Below are 19,634 nucleotides of genomic sequence, written 5' to 3'. Positions count from 1 at the left end.
CGATATGTATAGGTCTCGTTCAGTGGTATCGTAAAAAAGGCAACAATATGCATCCCTAGTTCCCTCACACTTACTTTGAATAATGTGTTGGAAAATTATGACATTTTTACCTTTACAGATCAGGAAAATGTTTTTTTTTGTTATCAAACAATAAACGGCTACCTCTAAAATGTTATCATTTTTGATTGATCAAAATAATGATTTTGCGAGAAATCCCAAGCCACATTTACATTTGTAATATTACCATATACTCCGTGAAACGTAATCATGTAATAATGTGAATGTGTATCATATGGTAATTTGATCCAGCAGAGTTGATTAGTAAACAGCAATACGTGATATGCTTTGGATGAGGTTAGTGATACAAGGAAACTTTCACAGGAATAAGAGTGTGAGTCAATCAGTAAACTGGTGAGATTAAAGTGATCCTATCAGATGTCATATAAAAGGGGAAATCAAAGTTTAGTTGGCTTTGTGGCAAAGTTGAGCTTGGCTGGAGGTGAACAAGATCATTAACTGTAAACTGCTGAGAAAGAGGTGAGGGCAGAGGGCCTTACATTGGAGCGATAACAGTAGGGGTTTTACGCCCTTTTGCACACTGTGAAATATATGTGAACAAAACCGTTTTTTTATTATTTACAGTTTGTGTGCAGATTGAAAACTGCTGTGGCTCAGTGACAGGGCTCATTAGTTAGGATACTTCCCCACTCATCATTTACTTGTATATTGCAGTTTTGAATCCATTTTGATTTCTCATTGCTGTTTGCTTCTGTCTTAACTTAAAGGAAGATATATATATAAAAAGTATATTGCCATTCTTTTTCCAAAGCAGGGATTCATATTATTGTTGAACCTCTTTTCTGTGGCGTTCTTTATTGGGTATATCTTAAGTCAGATCGGCAAAGGGAAACCTCAGATTTAGATTAAAACTCCCTTCGAAACAAAAGTACATAATTTCCACTGAATCAGGCCAATTAAGGGGAGAAAGGCGGCCTCAGGTGGTCATCTGGACTCATCCGTCTCTCTTGCTTTTCTGGTTTAAAATCCTGTACTTCCCATTACAGGCATTGCAACCTGAAAAGGGATGGCTGACAATGAGCTTCTGAAGTGTTAGATAACAGCAGAACAAAGGTGTGTTTGATAGCACGCTTCTCTTGTCAAGACAATTTCTCTTATGCATCAGTCTGAAAAAGACAAAAAGTGTGCAGGTGCTCTGGCAATGAAGAATCAAACCACCATGTCTCCTCCTTCAATCCTTAGCATTAGGCCAACTGTCCCAGCAGGCCTTGCAGGGTTTGAGGTGAGAGCCACAGCATCTCTATAAGGTTGTACTGGACATATCCCATCCAGAAGCCGAACATCACGTCAGTCACATTGTGCCTGCCTAGCAACACCCGGCTCAGGCCCACTAGGGCGGCCCACAGCACGACGAGGAACCTCAGAGGGGCGGCCAGCACCAGGTGAGCCAGCAGGAAGCGCCCACACATGGCGGCGCGCGTGGCATGGCCTGATGGGAAGGAGAATCGGTCCACGGAAAAGGTGGCAAACATGTCCATGCGGTTATGGGCTGGTCGACGCCGGCGCACCACTGCCTTAACGATGGTGACCAGCACCAGATCCAACAATAGGCCTGCAGGGGGGGGAGGGAAGAGTGTGTTATAGCAACTGAGGAAACAGCAATGTAGTCACAATAACACAAAAGCATTGGCAAACAGATATTAGACACTTTAATTCAATATAAAGAGAGGATATACTTGAACCCCAATGACAGCTGGTATCTTTCTTTCCTTGTTATGTTGTTGTGATGCAGGTCTATTTATTTTTTAAAGCACTAAGGAAACACTAAATAATGTGGTTTCTTTTATTGGGATAATATATACAAATATTAGAACCAGGCTATAAAGTATTTTGGGTGCTTTGGGTGGTGAAAAACTGCAGCTTATATTAAGAAAAGCAACCCTTCCCTTGGCATAAGGAACCTATTTAAAAAGGGATTTTTATTAGCATTTGCTTTATATTCATCACGTCTGCAGTGCTGAACTATTAATGCAGGTGGAAATGAGCCAATTGCAGCTGGGAGTCCAATGAGAGGATTTCAGAAAATGAATATGCAAGAGTATCATTTATTATTGATAACTACTCAATGAGCAAATAACTGCAGTTGTAAGAAGCTGTGTTTTATAATTAGAGAGGGCAGCTGGCTCAGGCACTGAACTGCAGCATGCTGTTTCCTTTACAAGTCAACACTTAGATTTGAGAGTATTTTGGCCATGCCAGAATCCTGAAGAGACCCCCTCTTTTCAGACATTTAATTATCTCAAAGTGGTCCTTTCTTTACACTGACCCGATTTTAATGCACAAGCATGCCAATTAATAGCTCTTAAAACGGCCTTCTGGTTCAGACTGGTCTATTTTAATGCAGTTACAAACGGTCTTTGTAACAAATCAAAGGCTTTTACTTACTAACATTATGCATTCAGGAGGTTGGCTGGTATATGATATATGACAACTGAAGGATGCTTATAGGCAAAACAAATTACATATCCAGTACTCTCAACATTAAATGTACCCTTAAACCACTCCTCCCTACTGCAGCTGTATATCCTTGAAACTCTGAGGCAAATCCCCTCCAGAAGAGCTCATATACTACATGGGCAAACATGACATTTAAATCCTTTTAACATAAAGCTTTTCAAGATTTCATAATAGACGCAACAAAAGACTGTCAATATTTCAGTCCCTAACAGCACATTTCTGACTATTTGTCAACAGTACGAATCACTAAATAGGTCAGAAAATTGTTTTAAAAAATTTATCACAATTCGCTAGAGCCCAAAGTTGTGTTTTCAAATTAATCGTTTTGATCAATTAAAGCTACATAAAATAAAGAAAATCAGAAAAACCTATGAGATTTCTGTTTTTATAAAAAACATTAAGATCATTCATAAAGTTTATATAAAGCCAAACCAAAAATATGATGCAACAAGTAGTTATTAAGGAGGAGGAGCAGCAAAGGTGGATTAAAGTCAAAGTGAACAACTCATCTACAGGTGGGAGCCTGCAGGCTCTGATGGGGGAGATACATCGAGGGAGAAAAATAACAAATACCAAAGTGACACGTTGGAGATGGGATCACGTGAGAACAATTTGTGCATGGCAGATGATAAAGAGTTTCAGAGTTGCCTCTTCCTGCCTCATAATAACTGAAGCAGTCATTAGTAATCCAACACGAGCATAAACAACATGCATTCACCTGCACAATACACAAATGAATATCCAGTTCATTGTTATTGTGGGCTCGTGTTACCACAAAAAACAACCAGACATCTGAAAAGGGAGACAAAGAGTATCTTCCAAGAACAATGGGAACATCTTGATATACAAAGTGGATGCACTCGTTTTAGTGAAATTAATTCAAATGAGGAAGTCCTAAAAGCTGCATCACCGTTGATAAATCAATCTACATGCATACCAACATGAGCTTCAATACAAGTCCCTTACAACTCCTCTTCCACACACACACACACACACACACACACACACACACACACACACACACACACACACACACACACACACACACACACACACACACACACACACACACACACACACACACACACACACACACACACACACACACACACACACACACACACACACACACACACACACACACACACACACACACACACACACACACACACACACCACACACACACACACACACACACACACACACACACACAAGATAGCTTTTCTAAAAATCTTGAAACTGACCTCATCCCTGATTGTATTAATTACCCTCCTGTGGTTTTACAAAGTGTCAGTCAAAGAGCCTCAGGAAAAAGAGGTAGGTTGAGACCATAGTAAACAGCAGATATATGCTACATGTGAGAACCTGTAAAAAGGTAAACTAGGTCAGACAAATATTATTAAAAATAGTCATGGGAGGTGTTTTTATAAACGACAGGGAAAAATAAGGGAGGAGCTGTGTGTGTGTCAAGAACTGCACTTCAGCCTAGCTCAGTGGTACCTAGAAACCTGGATCTTTCTGTGCGTTAATCCCCTACTGAGAGACACAGATTGACAATATATGGAGGCACATGAATACAAAAAGTGTTTTACCCATGAAAAGGTTGAGCATGACTTCTTGTCCTGTTGCACTGTCACTCTTGTACAGACAGTAGGCGGTACCGGCCAGCCAGGGGATGCCATGTCCGGATATCTCTATGAGCTTCATTAAGGGGCGCACACTGCCCCAAGACGAATCCTCGCAGGCACACACCCCCATCGTCTTGGACATCCACAGGTCGATGGCGAGCAGGGAGCTGAGCGCTACGCGGATGAAAGAGGGGTTCAGCCGCAAGCCGTCCTCTTCTGGCAGCCCCTGTCCGCTGCCGGTGGAGGAGCTGGAGCCCCGGCGCCGAGTGGGGCTCTCCGAGGCTCTGAGGCGGGCGGTGGCGGGGTCGGAGCCCTGCCTCTGGTGCGGCGGAGAGGACCGGTTCAGCGGCTTCGTCAGAGACATGAAGTCGTAGCGGCCGTTGGAGCTGCCGAGCACCGGGCTTCCGCCGCCGCGAACCGGGTTTTTAGATTTAGGAGAAGGCATGTTATCTGTTTTAAAGCCGATGTACAGTAAGGTGGGGTGTTGCTGGTCCTCTGTGGCAAATTGTCTGCAGTGCTATGCGGGGTTTTCGCTCCTTTTGGTCATCTGTTGTGCGGCTCAACATTCAAAGCACGTCCTATAACTCTGAGCCGAATCGCCATCTTTGATGTTGTAATCGCAAAGACACCTGGGAAATTGTGTTTTCCAGTGTGGTTACCCCTTTTTGTCAAGCGAAATACACCATTAGTTATAAGTGAATTCCTATTCATCTTGTTTTGATTGTGGTGCCATATACAATGCAGCTTTATTTGTAAAGCACTTTATAACCTCCAGACCAAAGTGCTGTAGGCCTACAGAGAAATAAATAAATAAAATAGAAAAACCACACAGCTCAGCTCACAAACCCTAAAATGAGAAAAATACAAATAAAGGGGGGATGTAAATAATATCAGCCATATATATAATGATAAGTAATAAGTTCTTGCTAGAAGTGCAGGCAACTTGTTTTGGAGTCGTTTTTTAGGAATGTGCACACAACCGGTTTTAAGGTATACTGAACATTGAATTCACATTGAAGAGAAACAAATAAAATGCAAATATTACATTGGAGACGTTTAGTTTTCGTTTCTGTATGAAACACCCCTTATTCCTAGATTGTACCTTGGTGGAAAGATCTCCTTGATTGATCTGGTAATAATTTAAATATCAAAGTTTGAGAGGATAATGGTCGAATTATTTCATGATTTGCATACAGTCAGAAAACGTAATGAAAAGACTAAGACCAACAACCGCCTCTCAATACTGACTTTTCCCTATATGCCCCATTTATTCTACCAGAGGTTGTAGCTTAAATGAATAAAAAAAGGTCAAACTGTTTTAGGTTAACATTTTAAAGGCTCAGCAACTTTCTTAAACAACTGCAGGGCGTAGTCTTTATCTGAGCAGGTTGGGTGGCAGCCCTTTCAAATTATTGTCCCAGGCGTACAGCCACATTTTTAGTTGTGCTGACAACGTTACCTTGGTGGGAATCCCTGATCAGGTTTGTACGGTATGTTGATGACTTCTTTAATGCTTTAAGTCTGTAAAGTTTGTGATATATTCGGTCCGGCAGTGCATGGCTCTGGGAGCCGTAGGGTCGCTGGTTCAAGTCCCCGAACATGTAGTCTGACTGCTACTTGGAGAGGACCCAGTTCACCTGCTGGGCCCTGCCGTGGTGCCCTTAAGCAGGACACCCCCCCAGCTCCCCCACTGCTTCTACTACTAGGATGGGTTAAATGCAGAGGTCAAATGTCACTGTGTGTGCTGTGTGCATGTATGTGTGACCATTAAAGAGGGTTTCATCCCTCCGATTCTATCTATCTAGTAAGACAATTAACCTTTTGAATGTTTCCATGAACATTGCTGCATTTTCCATCAATTATTTGTTTCTATTCATCATGCGAGGGCATGTTGTGGAGTCGGTGACAGATGATGAAGCTCTCGAAACCGGGTCATGTGATCATTCAACTATCATTCAACGATCAGATATTATGAAGTAGAGATCTAACTACAATTCCCCTAAAAACAAATACATCACATTTTACAATAACTGAAAGTGTTGTGATACTTAAATAGAAAATAATATCAGTTTTACTAGGTGACTTTCATCCAACAGTCACTTCTTGCTCCTCTCACAAGAGAATATCATGTATTTGGTATTATTAACAAAAAGGGCATTCAAATTGGCAAAACTCCTGGCAAAGTTTTGAATCCATACATCCAAATAAAGGAACAATAATCTCCACAAAAACCTTGTGTGCAATCATGTCAATGCCCTATTATGAATTGAAAGAAAACATGTAGTCTCTTCTCAGAACATATGAATACTCAAATATATGATGAGCAACTATGGAAGAGAGCAGAGTTGTTACATGCTTTATTTATTTTCATTTTATTTGTATCCTACCTATTATCTATCTATGCAATTAAATAATGATATATGTAATACATTTACATCACATTTTATAGTTGTACTTTGAATTGTGACCTGTGTACTGTACTAAGCACTTTGTACATCCGTGTTGAGAAGGATGATATATAAATAAAGTTGTACTTACTTACTTACTTACTTACTTACTTAATGAAAGTTATTTTGTATCGGATCTGTCTGTATTTTTTATTCATTGATGTTTGTAAATGTTAATCATCATCATCAGCTTTATTTAAAGAGACTCTTGGTCCATACAACAAAAGACATACAACACTCAAATATGAAACATTTTCCAAAAAAAAGGAATCATTACGTCTCTGTCTCTGATTGGTCGAGGATCTGCGTATCAGCCGTTGATCACGCCCCTATCCGGATCGGGTCCATTCATGAGTCGCAGGCACGTTGTCTCTCGTCTTTTTTTCCGTGTTTGAGCTGCAAAGAAGAGACTATCATGCCCGGACTTCTGCTCGGAGACGTGTTCCCAAACTTTGAGGCCGACACCACCATCGGCAGAATCAAGTTCCACGATTTCCTGGGCAGCTCGTGAGTGCGCATGCTCCCCGTACAGCCATTACACTGCAACTAATGTTTAAGTCGGTGTTTTGAGTTATGTTTGCACCATGTAATGCCATGGGAGCTGGTTATATGTGTGGCTGTTTTCAGAGAAGCTTTACGCACATCTGAGTCAGGATATTTATTGATATTTAAAAGCTAAAGTGAATTTTTTTTAAATAAAGGTCTGACCTATGGGCCTGACACAAAAGTCTACAGATCACTTTACTGATGATCCCCCTGTGACTGCCATGCGACACCTGACACATACGGGGTTACTTACATAAGCATGACTGGAGGATTGGAGCATAATACACCAGAAATGTAATGAAACGGGGTCAGTGTATGTTTTGGTCATTGGATTTTCTTTTCACAAATGGATATTCAAAAACAAAAAACGACTGGATATTTGATTTTCGTTTTCAAATTGAAAAACCAAAATTGAAATACAAGGCGTTTTTCTTTATCATGGTCAAAAATGGATTTACTAAACTTAAAAAACGGGATGATTTTCATTTTTTACTTCTCAAAACAAGAAATAAAATCACTAGAAAACAGAAACAAAAAAAAACCCCGTTTTTTCATATCCTGCTACCGGAAGTTGTCTTTCAAAATAAGAGCGCAGATGAGGACGGCCAATCCGTGTATCTACGGTCCATTTGTTTTCACAACGAAAACAGCCAAGACACATATTGAGCCCAGATAATGAATGTTATTGAGGGCTGGAATTTGAAATATAATAGGCCTGTGTCTAAAATGGACAACATTGTTAGGAGATTTCAACTATACAGCTGTTAGTTGTGTGTGTGTGTGTGTGTGTGTGTACACACACACACACACACACACACACACACACACACACACACACACACACACACACACACACACACACACACACACACACACACACACACACACACACACACACACACACACACACTTTTTGAATTCATATAGAGTTGTTTTTTTAATTTCTTCTGAATTGTAGAAATCCTTGGTGTTTCAATACCCTCGTATTATATCATTGTTGCCCTGAGGCAACAAACCAACCCCTGGTTGAGGGGTGTGGGGGGGGGGTCACATTTTATAATTGATATAATATCATTGACCCCTAAGCTCCTAAAACACATGGTGAAACATTGTTTTTCCTCCCAAAATAAAAAGTCATTCCATAGAGGGATAAGGCACTATTACAAATATTCTTAATTTGCCGTATTTTATTTTAAAAGTATTCAGAAAGACTGCATCAAATATGCTATATCCATATATCTATATAATATCAATATTGTTATTAACTTCAATCAAAGTCAATTTAAATAGCGGGCAAGACTTTCCAAGGGGTAAAAATACTGCTGCCGGACTACTGACTGGAAGTATTGCTGATATCATGTCTACCATCCTCTTAAAATACTCTGTCCAACAATGAAGAAAGTTGTTTTAACGCTGATTCAAAATAGCAGAGAAACATGTATTCTTGTTCTCAGGACATTGACAGAGGATTACTCAAAAAGTACACAGTAAGTAGGCCTACTTCATAGTAGGCTACTTGTTGTGGGAGTAGTTTCACTAGTAGGCTACTGAGTCCAACAGGATCGATCTCATTCACGAGTAACTATTGGCAGAAAAAATAATAACAAACTCGAGAGACGGCTGAGTGACCGCAGTGCAGAATCGCTGTATAGTTGAAATCTCCTAACAATGTTGTCCATTTTAGACACAGGCCTATTATATTTCCAGCCCTCAATAACATTCATTATCTGGGCTCAATATGTGTCTTGGCTGTTTTCGTTGTGAAAACAAATGGACCGTAGATACACGGATTGGCCGTCCTCATCTGCGCTCTTATTTTGAAAGACAACTTCCGGTAGCAGAATATGAAAAAACGGGGTTTTTTTTTGTTTCTGTTTTCTAGTGATTTTTTGTTTTGTTTTGAGAAGTAGAAAATGAAAATCATCCCGTTTTTTAAGTTTAGTAAATCCATTTTTGACCATGATAAAGAAAAACGCCTTGTATTTCAATTTTGGTTTTTCAATTTGAAAACGAAAATCAAATCAATGACCAAAACATACACTGACCTGAAACACACACCATTTATTTTGTGTTAAAAATGGGTGAAAGCAACATGGAGCTGTCCTAACTTTGTACAAAAGAGAGTAGCAGACATATGTGTGGTTCTCATTCATTTTCTCTGGCCAATTCATTAGTTGCACGTAAGCAAAGAACAGACAACGCCTGTATTGTGTGAATTTGGAACTGTGCCTCAGAGCTTGCATAACCTTTAGTTCTCACCCTTGTTAAGCTGTAGGCTGCTTTGTAAAACCCGGGGGAATAAATACTATAGCATGCAGTTACAACCATACCAACACGCAGCCTGGCATAATGCTCCAACAATTTAATGCAGTGAGAATTATTTGTACATAGAAAGATGTATCGAGTCTAATGTAGTGTGTTGAACTGTGCAAACAATTGATTAAAAAAGCTCTTCACAATACTTTAATTAAGTAATTTGATGGTGCATCTTTCATTTACTTTTGATTTGAAGATACAAATTCAAGATTTCTACCCTGTAATTTCCTCGTCCCGACCACAGTGCAAATAGAGGGGTATATTTGCCATGGTGTACTTTGCTCTAATTTAATAACACTGCTGCAACTACACACTTGTCAATATAAGGAAAACACCAAGGTACAGTAACTAATAACTTGCTTGTTTACTAAGTGCGATTATATGTTAAACTCTGAGAGGCTACCATCTGTTGAAAATGTGACATAGTTTACGATCCATTGTGTTTTTCAGCAGTGGTTGGTTGAGTTTTTTTTAGCCTTTTTCAGCCAATTGACCCTTTGAAACAATTCCAAAGGATAAAGGATACACTTTTTAAAAACACTTTCAAATCCTATAAGAAAGGAGGAATAAAAGAGCCGATCTGTGTGTGCACGTATAGCTCATGTTTATTGATTTAGTTTAGGTGTTTAACTTCTTGCCAGTGCTTACATCATCAGCTTCTAAACATATTCCTCTTAGAAACATTCATTATCCATGGTTTGTTCTGCTTCGCCAGATCTTTTCAAGTCTTCTGGTCACCCCAAATCATGTGACCACCATGCCTGTGAGGAGCAGCTCTTTTGTGTTGCTTCTCAACATGTGATAGCACAATACAATGCATTGAAAAGGAGGTCCACATTAACCATGTGAGGCAGACAACTCATGCCAATGAAGCCAATGGTGAATTTATCCCTTAAAAAGTTTTCCAAGTGGTGTTTATTTTACTGTTAAGCTATAGTACATGTCCCTTGAGAAAACATCTGGATTGAATATTTCAAGCTTGTATCTGCCAAATCCTCCTACACCTGTGGATTCAATCTGTGGCTAGAATGTCCTGTACCAAGACATAATGTTCTGTCTTTTCTCCAATTTCATCCTATTCTGTCTCTCTATCCCACTATAGCTTGTGCTATTAGTCCTATCACTGTTTTTGCCCCTTCTCAAATTCAAGCCGTAAGTGTTCTTAATAGGCAGTCCATGCCTAAGACAGAATATATAGTCTATGTAATGTGTATAAAATGCTCAGAGATATTGAACAAAATACTGTTTGAACTCTGTGCAGGTTTGACCTTTGGTTTATTTAATTTAGTGTGGTTACATAAACTCTGAGCCTTATGATAGAATAGAATTGGGAGGGATGAAACCCTCTTTATGGTCATACATGCACACACAGTGAAATGTGTTCTCTGCATTTAACCCATCCTAGTACCAGGAGTCTAGTACTAGGAGCAGTGGGCAGTACAGCGCCCGGGGAGGAATGGGAGTGAGGGGGGAAGGGGGGTGTCCGGTGCCTTGCTCAAGGGCGCCACGGCAGGGCAGGAGGTGAACTGGACCTCTCCAAGTAGCAGTCCATACTCCATATTTTAGGTCTGGTCGGGGACTTGAACCGGTGACCCTACAGCTCCCAGTCCAAGCCCCTACTGACTGAGCCACTGCCGGACAGAGGGGGAGATTGGATGTCAAATCATATCAAATCAAGTTTTATTTATATAGCACATTTATAAACGATTTTTGGTCGAGCCAAAGTGCTGTACATATAATAAAAATAGCCTACAGTAGAGACATTTTACAGCAAATACAACAGCACAGATTTTTCAGAATATCAGTATGAGAAAAACGACACCCTCTATCCTTAGACCCTCACATCGTACAAGGAAAAACTTCCAGAGAAAACCCACAGTTTAAGGGGAAAAAATGGGAGAAACCTCAGGGAGAGCAACAGAGGAGGGATCCCTCACCCAGGACGGACAGACGTGCAATAGATGCCGTGTGTAAATCGAAGAGATAATACATTTTACAGCATATAGACCGAATGTTAGGAAATGCATGTGTCTGTAATAAGAAGATGAATCCACAAGGATGTCAGCTACAATCCTGTGGAAGCCATCAGGGAAGCAGCATGACGAGACCCAAGGCAGGACCGCAGAGACAGGTTCAGCCACGACCCGAAGTCCACGACTTAATCCAGAACTCAGGATAGAGGATCCAAGACACAGGACTACAGCAAGAGGATCAGCCTTGACTCCGGATCCCGGCGTAGATATAGATACAAAACAAGAAAAAAGATTTGGCTGGGTTAATCGGAACAAGAGAATATACAGACAGAGAGGGAAAAGGTCATTGGATAAAAGTTATTCTTGATAACCCTCTAGAAAGATCTCATGAACTTCCCCACTCAATCTATCAAGACCCGAGCAGTTCTATTAGATAAAGGATAAGAAACAGAGATAGGGAGCACAACAACCTATCTCTTCGTCAGATGCACTCCCCCGCTTATCTAAGCGACTCTTTACCCCGTTACCCTCTACAAGGCCATAGACCAGCAGAGGGAAAATGGGGGGTGGGTAAGGGTTTTTAAGAATAAACCGCAAGGGTCTAAAGGGAAAAAAGATGAAATATAAGGTACTATATTTTAAGTAATCCTATCTACTATTTCTATATTCGAATAATGTATAAACTATTTTAAAAGTACTTTATGAAATCCTATGTTATGTTATAAATATTAAAATAAAGAACTAAATGAATAAATGAATAAATAAATAACTAAATAAATGAATGAATAAATAATTAAACAAAAGCCAGAGAGAAAAAGTGAGTTTTAAGTGTTGATTTAAAAACCCCCAGGGTCTGGGCCGACCTCACATGGAGGGGCAAAGTATTCCAGAGCCTAGGGCCAGCCGCTGCAAAAGCTCGATGCCCTCGGGTTTTAAGCCTGGTCTTAGGCACTATCAGCAGCAGCTGATCAGCCGACCTTAAGGCTCTGCCTGGGGTGTAGCGATGGAGGAGTTCGGCTATATAGGCAGGAGCCAGCCCATTTAGGGCTTTAAAAACAAATAAAAGGAGTTTAAAATCTATTCTGAACCGAACTGGAAGCCAGTGCAATGAAGCCAGAATTGGGGTGATATGGTCACGCTTTTTATGGCCAGTGAGAAGATGTGCATCTGCATTCTGAACTAGCTGGAGGCGTCTAATTGAGGCCTGGTCCATACCCACGTACAGCGCATTGCAGTAATCCAGTCTCGAGGTAACAAAGGCGTTAATAACCCTTTCTAGGTCTTTAAAAGATAAAAACGACTTGGTCTTAGCCAATAGTCGTATTTTGAGAAAGCAGGTCTTGACTACAGTGCTAACCTGCTTATCAAATGTAAAGGCGCTGTTGAAGGTCACTCCAAGGTTCATAACAGAGGGGAGAATATTTTTATTGAGGGAGCCCAGAATATCAACCGGGGGGGCCGTTGGTTGGGGTCCAAAAAAGATGACCTCGGTCTTGCTCTCATTAAGGGTGAGGACGTTTTGGCTCAGCCAGGATTTAATCTCTGTTAAGCAGTCCTTCAACTGCTGTAGTGAGTTGGCATTTTGATTGAGAGGCAGATACATCTGTACAACATCAGCGTAACAATGTCAATGTCCTTATTTGCTATTTTCCTAATACAGTTTTGGACATTGAGATTTCTGAACCAAAAAGATGTGTAGAAAACAGATCTAATTGGTTTATTTGTATGTCTTCTGTAGATGGGGTGTCCTGTTCTCCCACCCAAAGGACTTCACTCCTGTCTGCACCACTGAGCTCGCATGTGCTGCTAAGGTCAGCGATGAGTTCAAGAAACGAGGTGTGAAGATGATTGCTCTGTCCATTGACAGTGTTGAGGATCACCACAACTGGAGCAAGGTGGGTGATGACACACACACACACACACACACACACACACACACACACACACACACACACACACACACACACATACACACACACACACACACACTGTATACCTTATATAACTATAAGGTGGTGTGTAAGAGGGATAACTTAACAGGTTAGGTTACTGTTGATCAAGTAACCCTAAAGGTTAACGATCACATACTTTATTGTACAATAAGGACATTTGCATGTGGCTTACAAGGAGAGCAAGCAGTGATTTATGACACTGTTAAAAACAAGGTGTGTAAATGGTGAGTTTTGTCATAAATCACTGCTTGCTGTTCTGTTTTCTGAATTTACAGTTTTGACAAAAAACTAATTTGGTTTATTTTTCTTTAGATGTGTTTAAACATAATTTACAAAGCATTTTAGCTCTAAAATGTTTGAGGCTGAGTGTAGTTAGTGTGAAGGTCATGTGCTCCAGGTGTGCAGTGCATTGGTTGCATACAGTAGGTTAATTCCAAAATAAACTTCAATGATCATTCCGTTGGTTGTATGGTTCTAAGTAAACAGATAAACTTAAAATAGAGTCTGCAATTGGTCTGCAATAACATTACTTTTTATATATAAATGAACAACATTTACCACTAGTCCTAAATAGTTAAATGAAATCTGTACATGTGGCTAAAACATACAAAGAAAAACGTTTTATCTAGGTTACATTAAAGGTGGGGTAGGTAATTTGAGGAACCAGCTCGAGTGCGCTAGAATTTGAAAGTACACAACCGGAAAAAATCTGCCCCTTCCTTCAGACTTCCTTACAGAGCCCCTCCTCCAACACACACAAACGCGCACATGACCAATGAGGGCACAAGATAAGTTTGTGCACGAGATGGAAGGCTGACAGGCAGGTAGGCCATCCAGTTATTTTAGCCGGGCCGGCTCAAATGATTGGTCGTGCTTTTTACAGCGCTACGGCTTCCACAGATGACATTTTTTTAAAATGTATTTATTGTCAAAGCATTTAAGATATTCATTGCTATCGGGATGTTAAGAGCATTCCATGGAATATAACAAAAAGTGTTTCTGAAATAAATTACATACCCACAGTGTTTCCCCTACCATTGTCTTGGAGGGGCGCTGTGCCCCGCCAACGGAGCCCCGGGCCCCCCCTGAAATTCAAGCTGTTTAAAAAAATAAAAATAATTTTTTTAAATAACCAAATTGCAACTAATCTATATCTACTGTCAATTTTCACATTGAACATGTGCTCTTTTATTAAATAAACTAAACGCTTTCATTTTAAGTTGTGAGTTTAGTGTTTTTGACCCTAAAACACTGATGATGATCAATAACAATAATCCACAGCTCCTCTCTCTGCTCCAGAGGATTTAAAAAAAAAAAAAATATCCCAATGTCAACCCCTGAGTTAAAGATTAACGTTCTCTGGTCACTTATCAAACCTTTGCTGCACTGATGGCCAGGATTGTGAGAATATCCACGTAGGATCATAATATCATGATTTAGATTAGATTAGATTTAGCCTGACTGTGTTTCTGTGTCTTCAGGATGTGATGGCAGTCAGCAGTTCAACTGCAAAAACTCTGCCATTCCCCATCATCGCTGACCACAACAGAGCGCTGTCCATCGAGCTGGGCATGCTGGACCCCGATGAGAGAGACAGCGATGGGCTGCCCCTGACTGCTCGCTGCGTAAGAAACCTGTCCTCCATCTTGAATCAGTTCTGGACATGTGTTTTTATTACATACAAAAAAATTGCCAAAAGATGCAGAATCCTGTCCTGATCCAACTTTTTTGTTCTGTAAAAGGTTTTGGTCTCTTGTCTAATTTTATTGCAGCGGACAAACCTATTTTTGGATGGTGAAGCATCAGAGCTAAATGATGGCTTTGTGCAAAACAGGCTGTTGATTGACTATGAGTCACACAGTGTTTGCATCTTAACAGCTTGGGTTTAGAAATCCTCATATGGAATACAAATCGCTATCACAATAACTGTTTCTGTACTTGTAAATTGAGTGAAGGAAATATAATCAGAAAAAAATATAGTGCATTTTTTTTTATTTATAGGATTTGTTTTTGTCACCTAATTTAAAAGGAAGCATTTTCTGTCTGTAACATTGACCCTCCAGCATTTTTAACCCACTTCAGGTCTTCGTGATTGGCCCTGACAAGAAGATGAAGCTGTCCATCCTCTACCCCGCCACCACAGGAAGGAACTTTGATGAGTTGCTCCGAGCTATCGACTCTCTGCAGCTCACGGCACAGAAGAAGGTTGCCACACCTGTCGACTGGAAGGTAAATGGCTAAAATGTGTGATTCACGAGCTTGGGCTAAGAAAAAAGCTAACAGTCTCCTTGTTTAAGCTTTATACTTGGCGTACAGTCTTGAGAGTGTCATATGTATGTCACATATGCTATCTTCAATAAATTGGTTGTGGTTAAATACAGTATAGACCTAACAATCAGTCAAAGCCTTCAACACAACAGTTCAAGCCTCCAGAAAACAATCTTCAAAATGTTTGTTTAGCATACATTAAATGAATTGACCAGCCCTTAAGTGCAAAACTACAAGTGTAGGAGCAAGAGATAATTGTTATATCAAATCAAGCTTTTCTTCCAAACACAGTATAACTGCACTGTATATGTGCCCTTATTTTAACTGGGAACACTGAAGAAAATAACCAAAAGCCACATTACACAGGAGCAATATGAGGCTGCTGTGAAGACCTCCTGTAGGACTGTTATCAAAACTAGACCTTCCTCTTCAAAAACTCTTCCTTTCTCTTTCAGCTTGGTGACAAAGTCATGGTCATTCCTTCACTCTCTGATGCTGAAGCTGCTGCTCTTTTCCCAAACGGCGTGACCACTAAAGAGGTGCCTTCTGGGAAGAATTACTTGCGCTACACCCAGCCCTAAAGAAACACTAGGGACGAAAATCTTTGTATAGATTACTACTCTTTGATAAATGGAAATCATTGGATGATAACACATAAAACTGACCAATCAATAAACACACTTTTCACATATGTTCTCTGAATCTTTGAGTCTTTTCACACCACACGAGGGGGCAGTTTGGTAACATTTTCTCTGCCATAAATGACTGCCACTAGGTGTCCTTCTACAACCTTAACTCGAAATATCACCTTCCTGCTTTTGCTGCAGTACCATTTTATACCAATAGGGGGCAGTATATGCACACTGATTGACTCACTGATGGTACCCACAGACAGCAATTAGGTTGAAAGCAACAATCTGTTCTCAACAACACAGAGATGGGGAGTGGTACCACATGTCATAAAAGTACTAGTTTATTTACATTTCCGTAAATGAAAGAGGATTGGCCACATCAAGTTGATCTTCTTTCAGCAATGTTTCTCAAAGTACACAGTGAGGTTTACAAAGCGTTCTCCCCTTTCACTCTACTTTTTAAAAAATCATTTTTGCCAACTCAGCAGTACAGGCTAATGCCCTAGCTGTCTAAATGTCTTAATGTGCAATGAATTAGTCATTTAAATTGATTGTTTTGGTTCTTCTATGCTTCACGCTAAGGCTTTTTAAATGCCATTCTCCAAATGAAACTCCCCAGCTGCACAACTAAAGAGGATGCAAAGTATGGTAAATAACTACATTAGTGCATTTACTCAGTTACCATTTTCAAGTACAATTTAAGGGTACTTTTACTTCTAGTATACATTTAGATTCCCATTGCCATATTTTCAGTATTCTCTCAAGTGATGTTTACACTTTAACCATTTATGATAAGATGCACAAGTACATTTACGTAAATAACCTACTTTTTAAGGTACTTTATTTTATTATAAAGTATAATGTGTGTATATATACTGAGTTTACGGTGCTTTATAAAGCTACTCCACTTAATTTTAATGGGGAAATGTCCTTTATTCTCCACTACATTTTAGCTGAAGTTACTGGTTATTTTACACATTAAGATTCTCTATTTACATTTCCCCTCTAAAATTCTCACATCATTTAATTTGAATAACAGTTTGAGGCCTGAAACAAATAATATCTATTAATTGAAAAAGAATACATAAAAGTCAGACGTATGAACACACATGTGTGATGCATTATTTAGTTTTTTCGTCTCCCATTAATCATATTCCTGTCCCTCAGATGATCTTGGTACTCTTTGGAGGGGCCTGACCCCTTTGCTGAGACAAATACACATTGTTGTCGGTATTTAAATAATAATAATAATAATAATCCATGGGACTTTTATAGCGCTTTTCAGGAAACTCAAAGATGCTTTGACAGAGAGTTAAGAAAAATAAAGACAAGAGAAAACAAATAAAATTAAAAAATAGATAACAAAGAAATACAAAAAGAGATAAACAAAACAGAAAATAGGGGGGGAGGGGGGTGGTCAGTGGTTGAATGCAGTGTTGAACAGGTGGGTTTTGAGTGATGTTTTGAATGCTGTGAGGGAGGAAGAATCTCTGATGGATTGGGGTAGTGAGTTCCAGAGGGTGGGTGCAGCAACGGAGAAGGCTCTGTCGCCCCAGGACTTGAGGTTGGTCCGGGTGGGGAGGGACAGGAGGTTGGCAGCAGCAGAGCGGAGGGAGCGAGTGGGAGTGTGTCTGTGGAGGAGGTCAGTCAGGTAGGATGGGGCCAGGTTATGGAGGGCTTTGTATGTCATCAGGAGGATCTTGTACTGAATTCTCTGGAGGATGGGGAGCCAGTGTCATAATACCATATATAATATAACAGGACACGTATTTTTTACTTTTGATAATATCAATATATTATGCTGAGAAAAACCTTCTTTAAGTGGAAAATATGAATGCAAAACTTGTAATCGAAATGTCTTTCTATCTTGCATTGCCACTTTTTAAGTACCTGACTGCATACTCGGTCCACCGCTGAACATAAATGACTGAAGTTCTTTTATCAGCTTGCATAAATACACATTGGGATTGATTGCAAAACAATACGAGCAATAACAGAGATTGCATAACGTCAATGAGGCATTTTGTGAATAAGCGATCTTTATTTTAATTCAGCAGAGTGAATATAAAACTATAAAGCTTCACTTCAAATCTCTGTGTCGCAGTAAGCACCTCGACAGGTCGGCCTGAACTGTAGATGAGACACTGAAGCCAGGACTGAGGTGTAGGTTTCTCTTTTGTTATTCAACCCTAAAAACTGCATGGCTGAGGACAGTATTAATTACTCCAAGTTGTTTGAAGGTGAACACTGATCTAATACACACACTCACATGCACACACACATGCACATACACAAACGCACACACGCACGCTCTGGCCTTGTATTCACTCTGAGTCTGAGGAATGCTGAGGTCAAAGAGAAAAGATGGGATTCCCTTTGAGTGAGGAGGGAGGCAGAGAGTGTGCAGAGCCAGATAAAATATCTTTGGACCTCCTCCTTTTCACTCCCGTCATCCACACAATGCAAAGAGGAATGTTATTCTTCTTTTTTGTTTTTAATCAGTTGCTCACTTAACAGAAATCCCCCTATAAAGAAAGTGCTATATTGTGTTTTGAATCATTGTTTCTGTTTCTGAAACTACATTCTTCTTCACACAAACGCTGGATGCTGGTGATGAAAGTATTCATCAGGTCACCCTCCACCTCCTCTCCTCCTCCTTTTCCCTCTGGTGCCTGTTTTGTCCTCAGGAGTCGTCCCAAATAACAGCCACACCGTACTGATCAAATGCATTTCTCAAATTCCACACTACAATAGCCTGTGCCAGAGCATGAGAAGCGCTTTGGGTGTCAGACTCTGGCTTTAGTGCCCAGTACCAACCCCACTCCCCCCTCCCTTAATTCTGTTCATCTGCCACCCCTTGCTTCTCGGCTATCGAGCCAACTCACCCCATCTCACCTCGGCAACACTAGTACATGTAATACAACACCGGCCTGGGCCAAGTCTCACAGGGCAAAACACAACACACCAGCTGCTGGCCCCTCTTTCTTTCTGCCGCTCTCTATAACACACACGCACATACACTTTACACGCACACACTGCTGATCAAAGACATAAGAAGTGCTCTGAAAGGGATAGCCTCTAACCAAAATTGTCTTATCTCAGAGAAGAAAATGTTTTCCTCAGTTTCCATAGCAGTTTTCCTGGGAAGTGATAACCAGAAGAGGATCCCGACCAGCAAAACAAGCTCAATGCTTGTAGCTCCTGGAGTGTTGTAAATGTGCAAAGATTCAGTGACTTTAAGGAATATGTTTTTGGGGGAAATTAGCTTTTTTCGTATCTATCTAACAAGATTAATACCACTTATGTTTGTACACTACCTCTACAGCGTGCATCTGG

The 19,634-nt window shown here is 40.3% G+C and overlaps 2 protein-coding genes across 2 annotated transcripts; one reads left to right on the top strand and one right to left on the bottom strand.

Moving 5' to 3' along the window:
* Positions 1 to 184: 184 nt before the first annotated feature.
* Positions 185 to 4,785, bottom strand: plpp6 (phospholipid phosphatase 6). Its single transcript, XM_034229687.1, has 2 exons — positions 4,129 to 4,785; positions 185 to 1,630 (listed from the first exon to the last, which is right to left on the bottom strand). The coding sequence occupies exons 1-2, from the start codon at positions 4,607 to 4,609 to the stop codon at positions 1,263 to 1,265; spliced, it is 849 nt and encodes a 282-aa protein (XP_034085578.1). The 5' UTR covers positions 4,610 to 4,785; the 3' UTR covers positions 185 to 1,262.
* Positions 4,786 to 6,921: 2,136 nt separating this feature from the next.
* Positions 6,922 to 16,357, top strand: prdx6 (peroxiredoxin 6). The gene is made up of 5 exons (XM_034230062.1): positions 6,922 to 7,118; positions 13,185 to 13,341; positions 14,880 to 15,023; positions 15,481 to 15,627; positions 16,122 to 16,357. The coding sequence occupies exons 1-5, from the start codon at positions 7,027 to 7,029 to the stop codon at positions 16,245 to 16,247; spliced, it is 666 nt and encodes a 221-aa protein (XP_034085953.1). The 5' UTR covers positions 6,922 to 7,026; the 3' UTR covers positions 16,248 to 16,357.
* The last annotated feature ends 3,277 nt before the right edge of the window (positions 16,358 to 19,634 follow it).

The sequence above is a fragment of the Gymnodraco acuticeps genome, unplaced genomic scaffold (genome assembly GCF_902827175.1).
Source record: "Gymnodraco acuticeps unplaced genomic scaffold, fGymAcu1.1, whole genome shotgun sequence".
Taxonomy (NCBI): domain Eukaryota; kingdom Metazoa; phylum Chordata; class Actinopteri; order Perciformes; family Bathydraconidae; genus Gymnodraco; species Gymnodraco acuticeps.
Note: the sequence above shows the minus strand (reverse complement) of the source record. Positions and strands in the feature narration are given on the sequence as shown.

Excerpts from the sequence above, each read along its gene's own strand:
- plpp6 (XM_034229687.1), bottom strand. The coding sequence starts at position 4,609 with ATGCCTTCTCCTAAATCTAAAAACCCGGTTCGCGGCGGCGGAAGCCCG. Across the intron at positions 1,631-4,128 it reads CATGCTCAACCTTTTCATGG|GCCTATTGTTGGATCTGGTG; the intron begins GTAAAACACTTT and ends CCCCCCCTGCAG.
- prdx6 (XM_034230062.1), top strand. The coding sequence starts at position 7,027 with ATGCCCGGACTTCTGCTCGGAGACGTGTTCCCAAACTTTGAGGCCGAC. Across the intron at positions 15,024-15,480 it reads TGCCCCTGACTGCTCGCTGC|GTCTTCGTGATTGGCCCTGA; the intron begins GTAAGAAACCTG and ends AACCCACTTCAG. Across the intron at positions 15,628-16,121 it reads CCACACCTGTCGACTGGAAG|CTTGGTGACAAAGTCATGGT; the intron begins GTAAATGGCTAA and ends TTTCTCTTTCAG.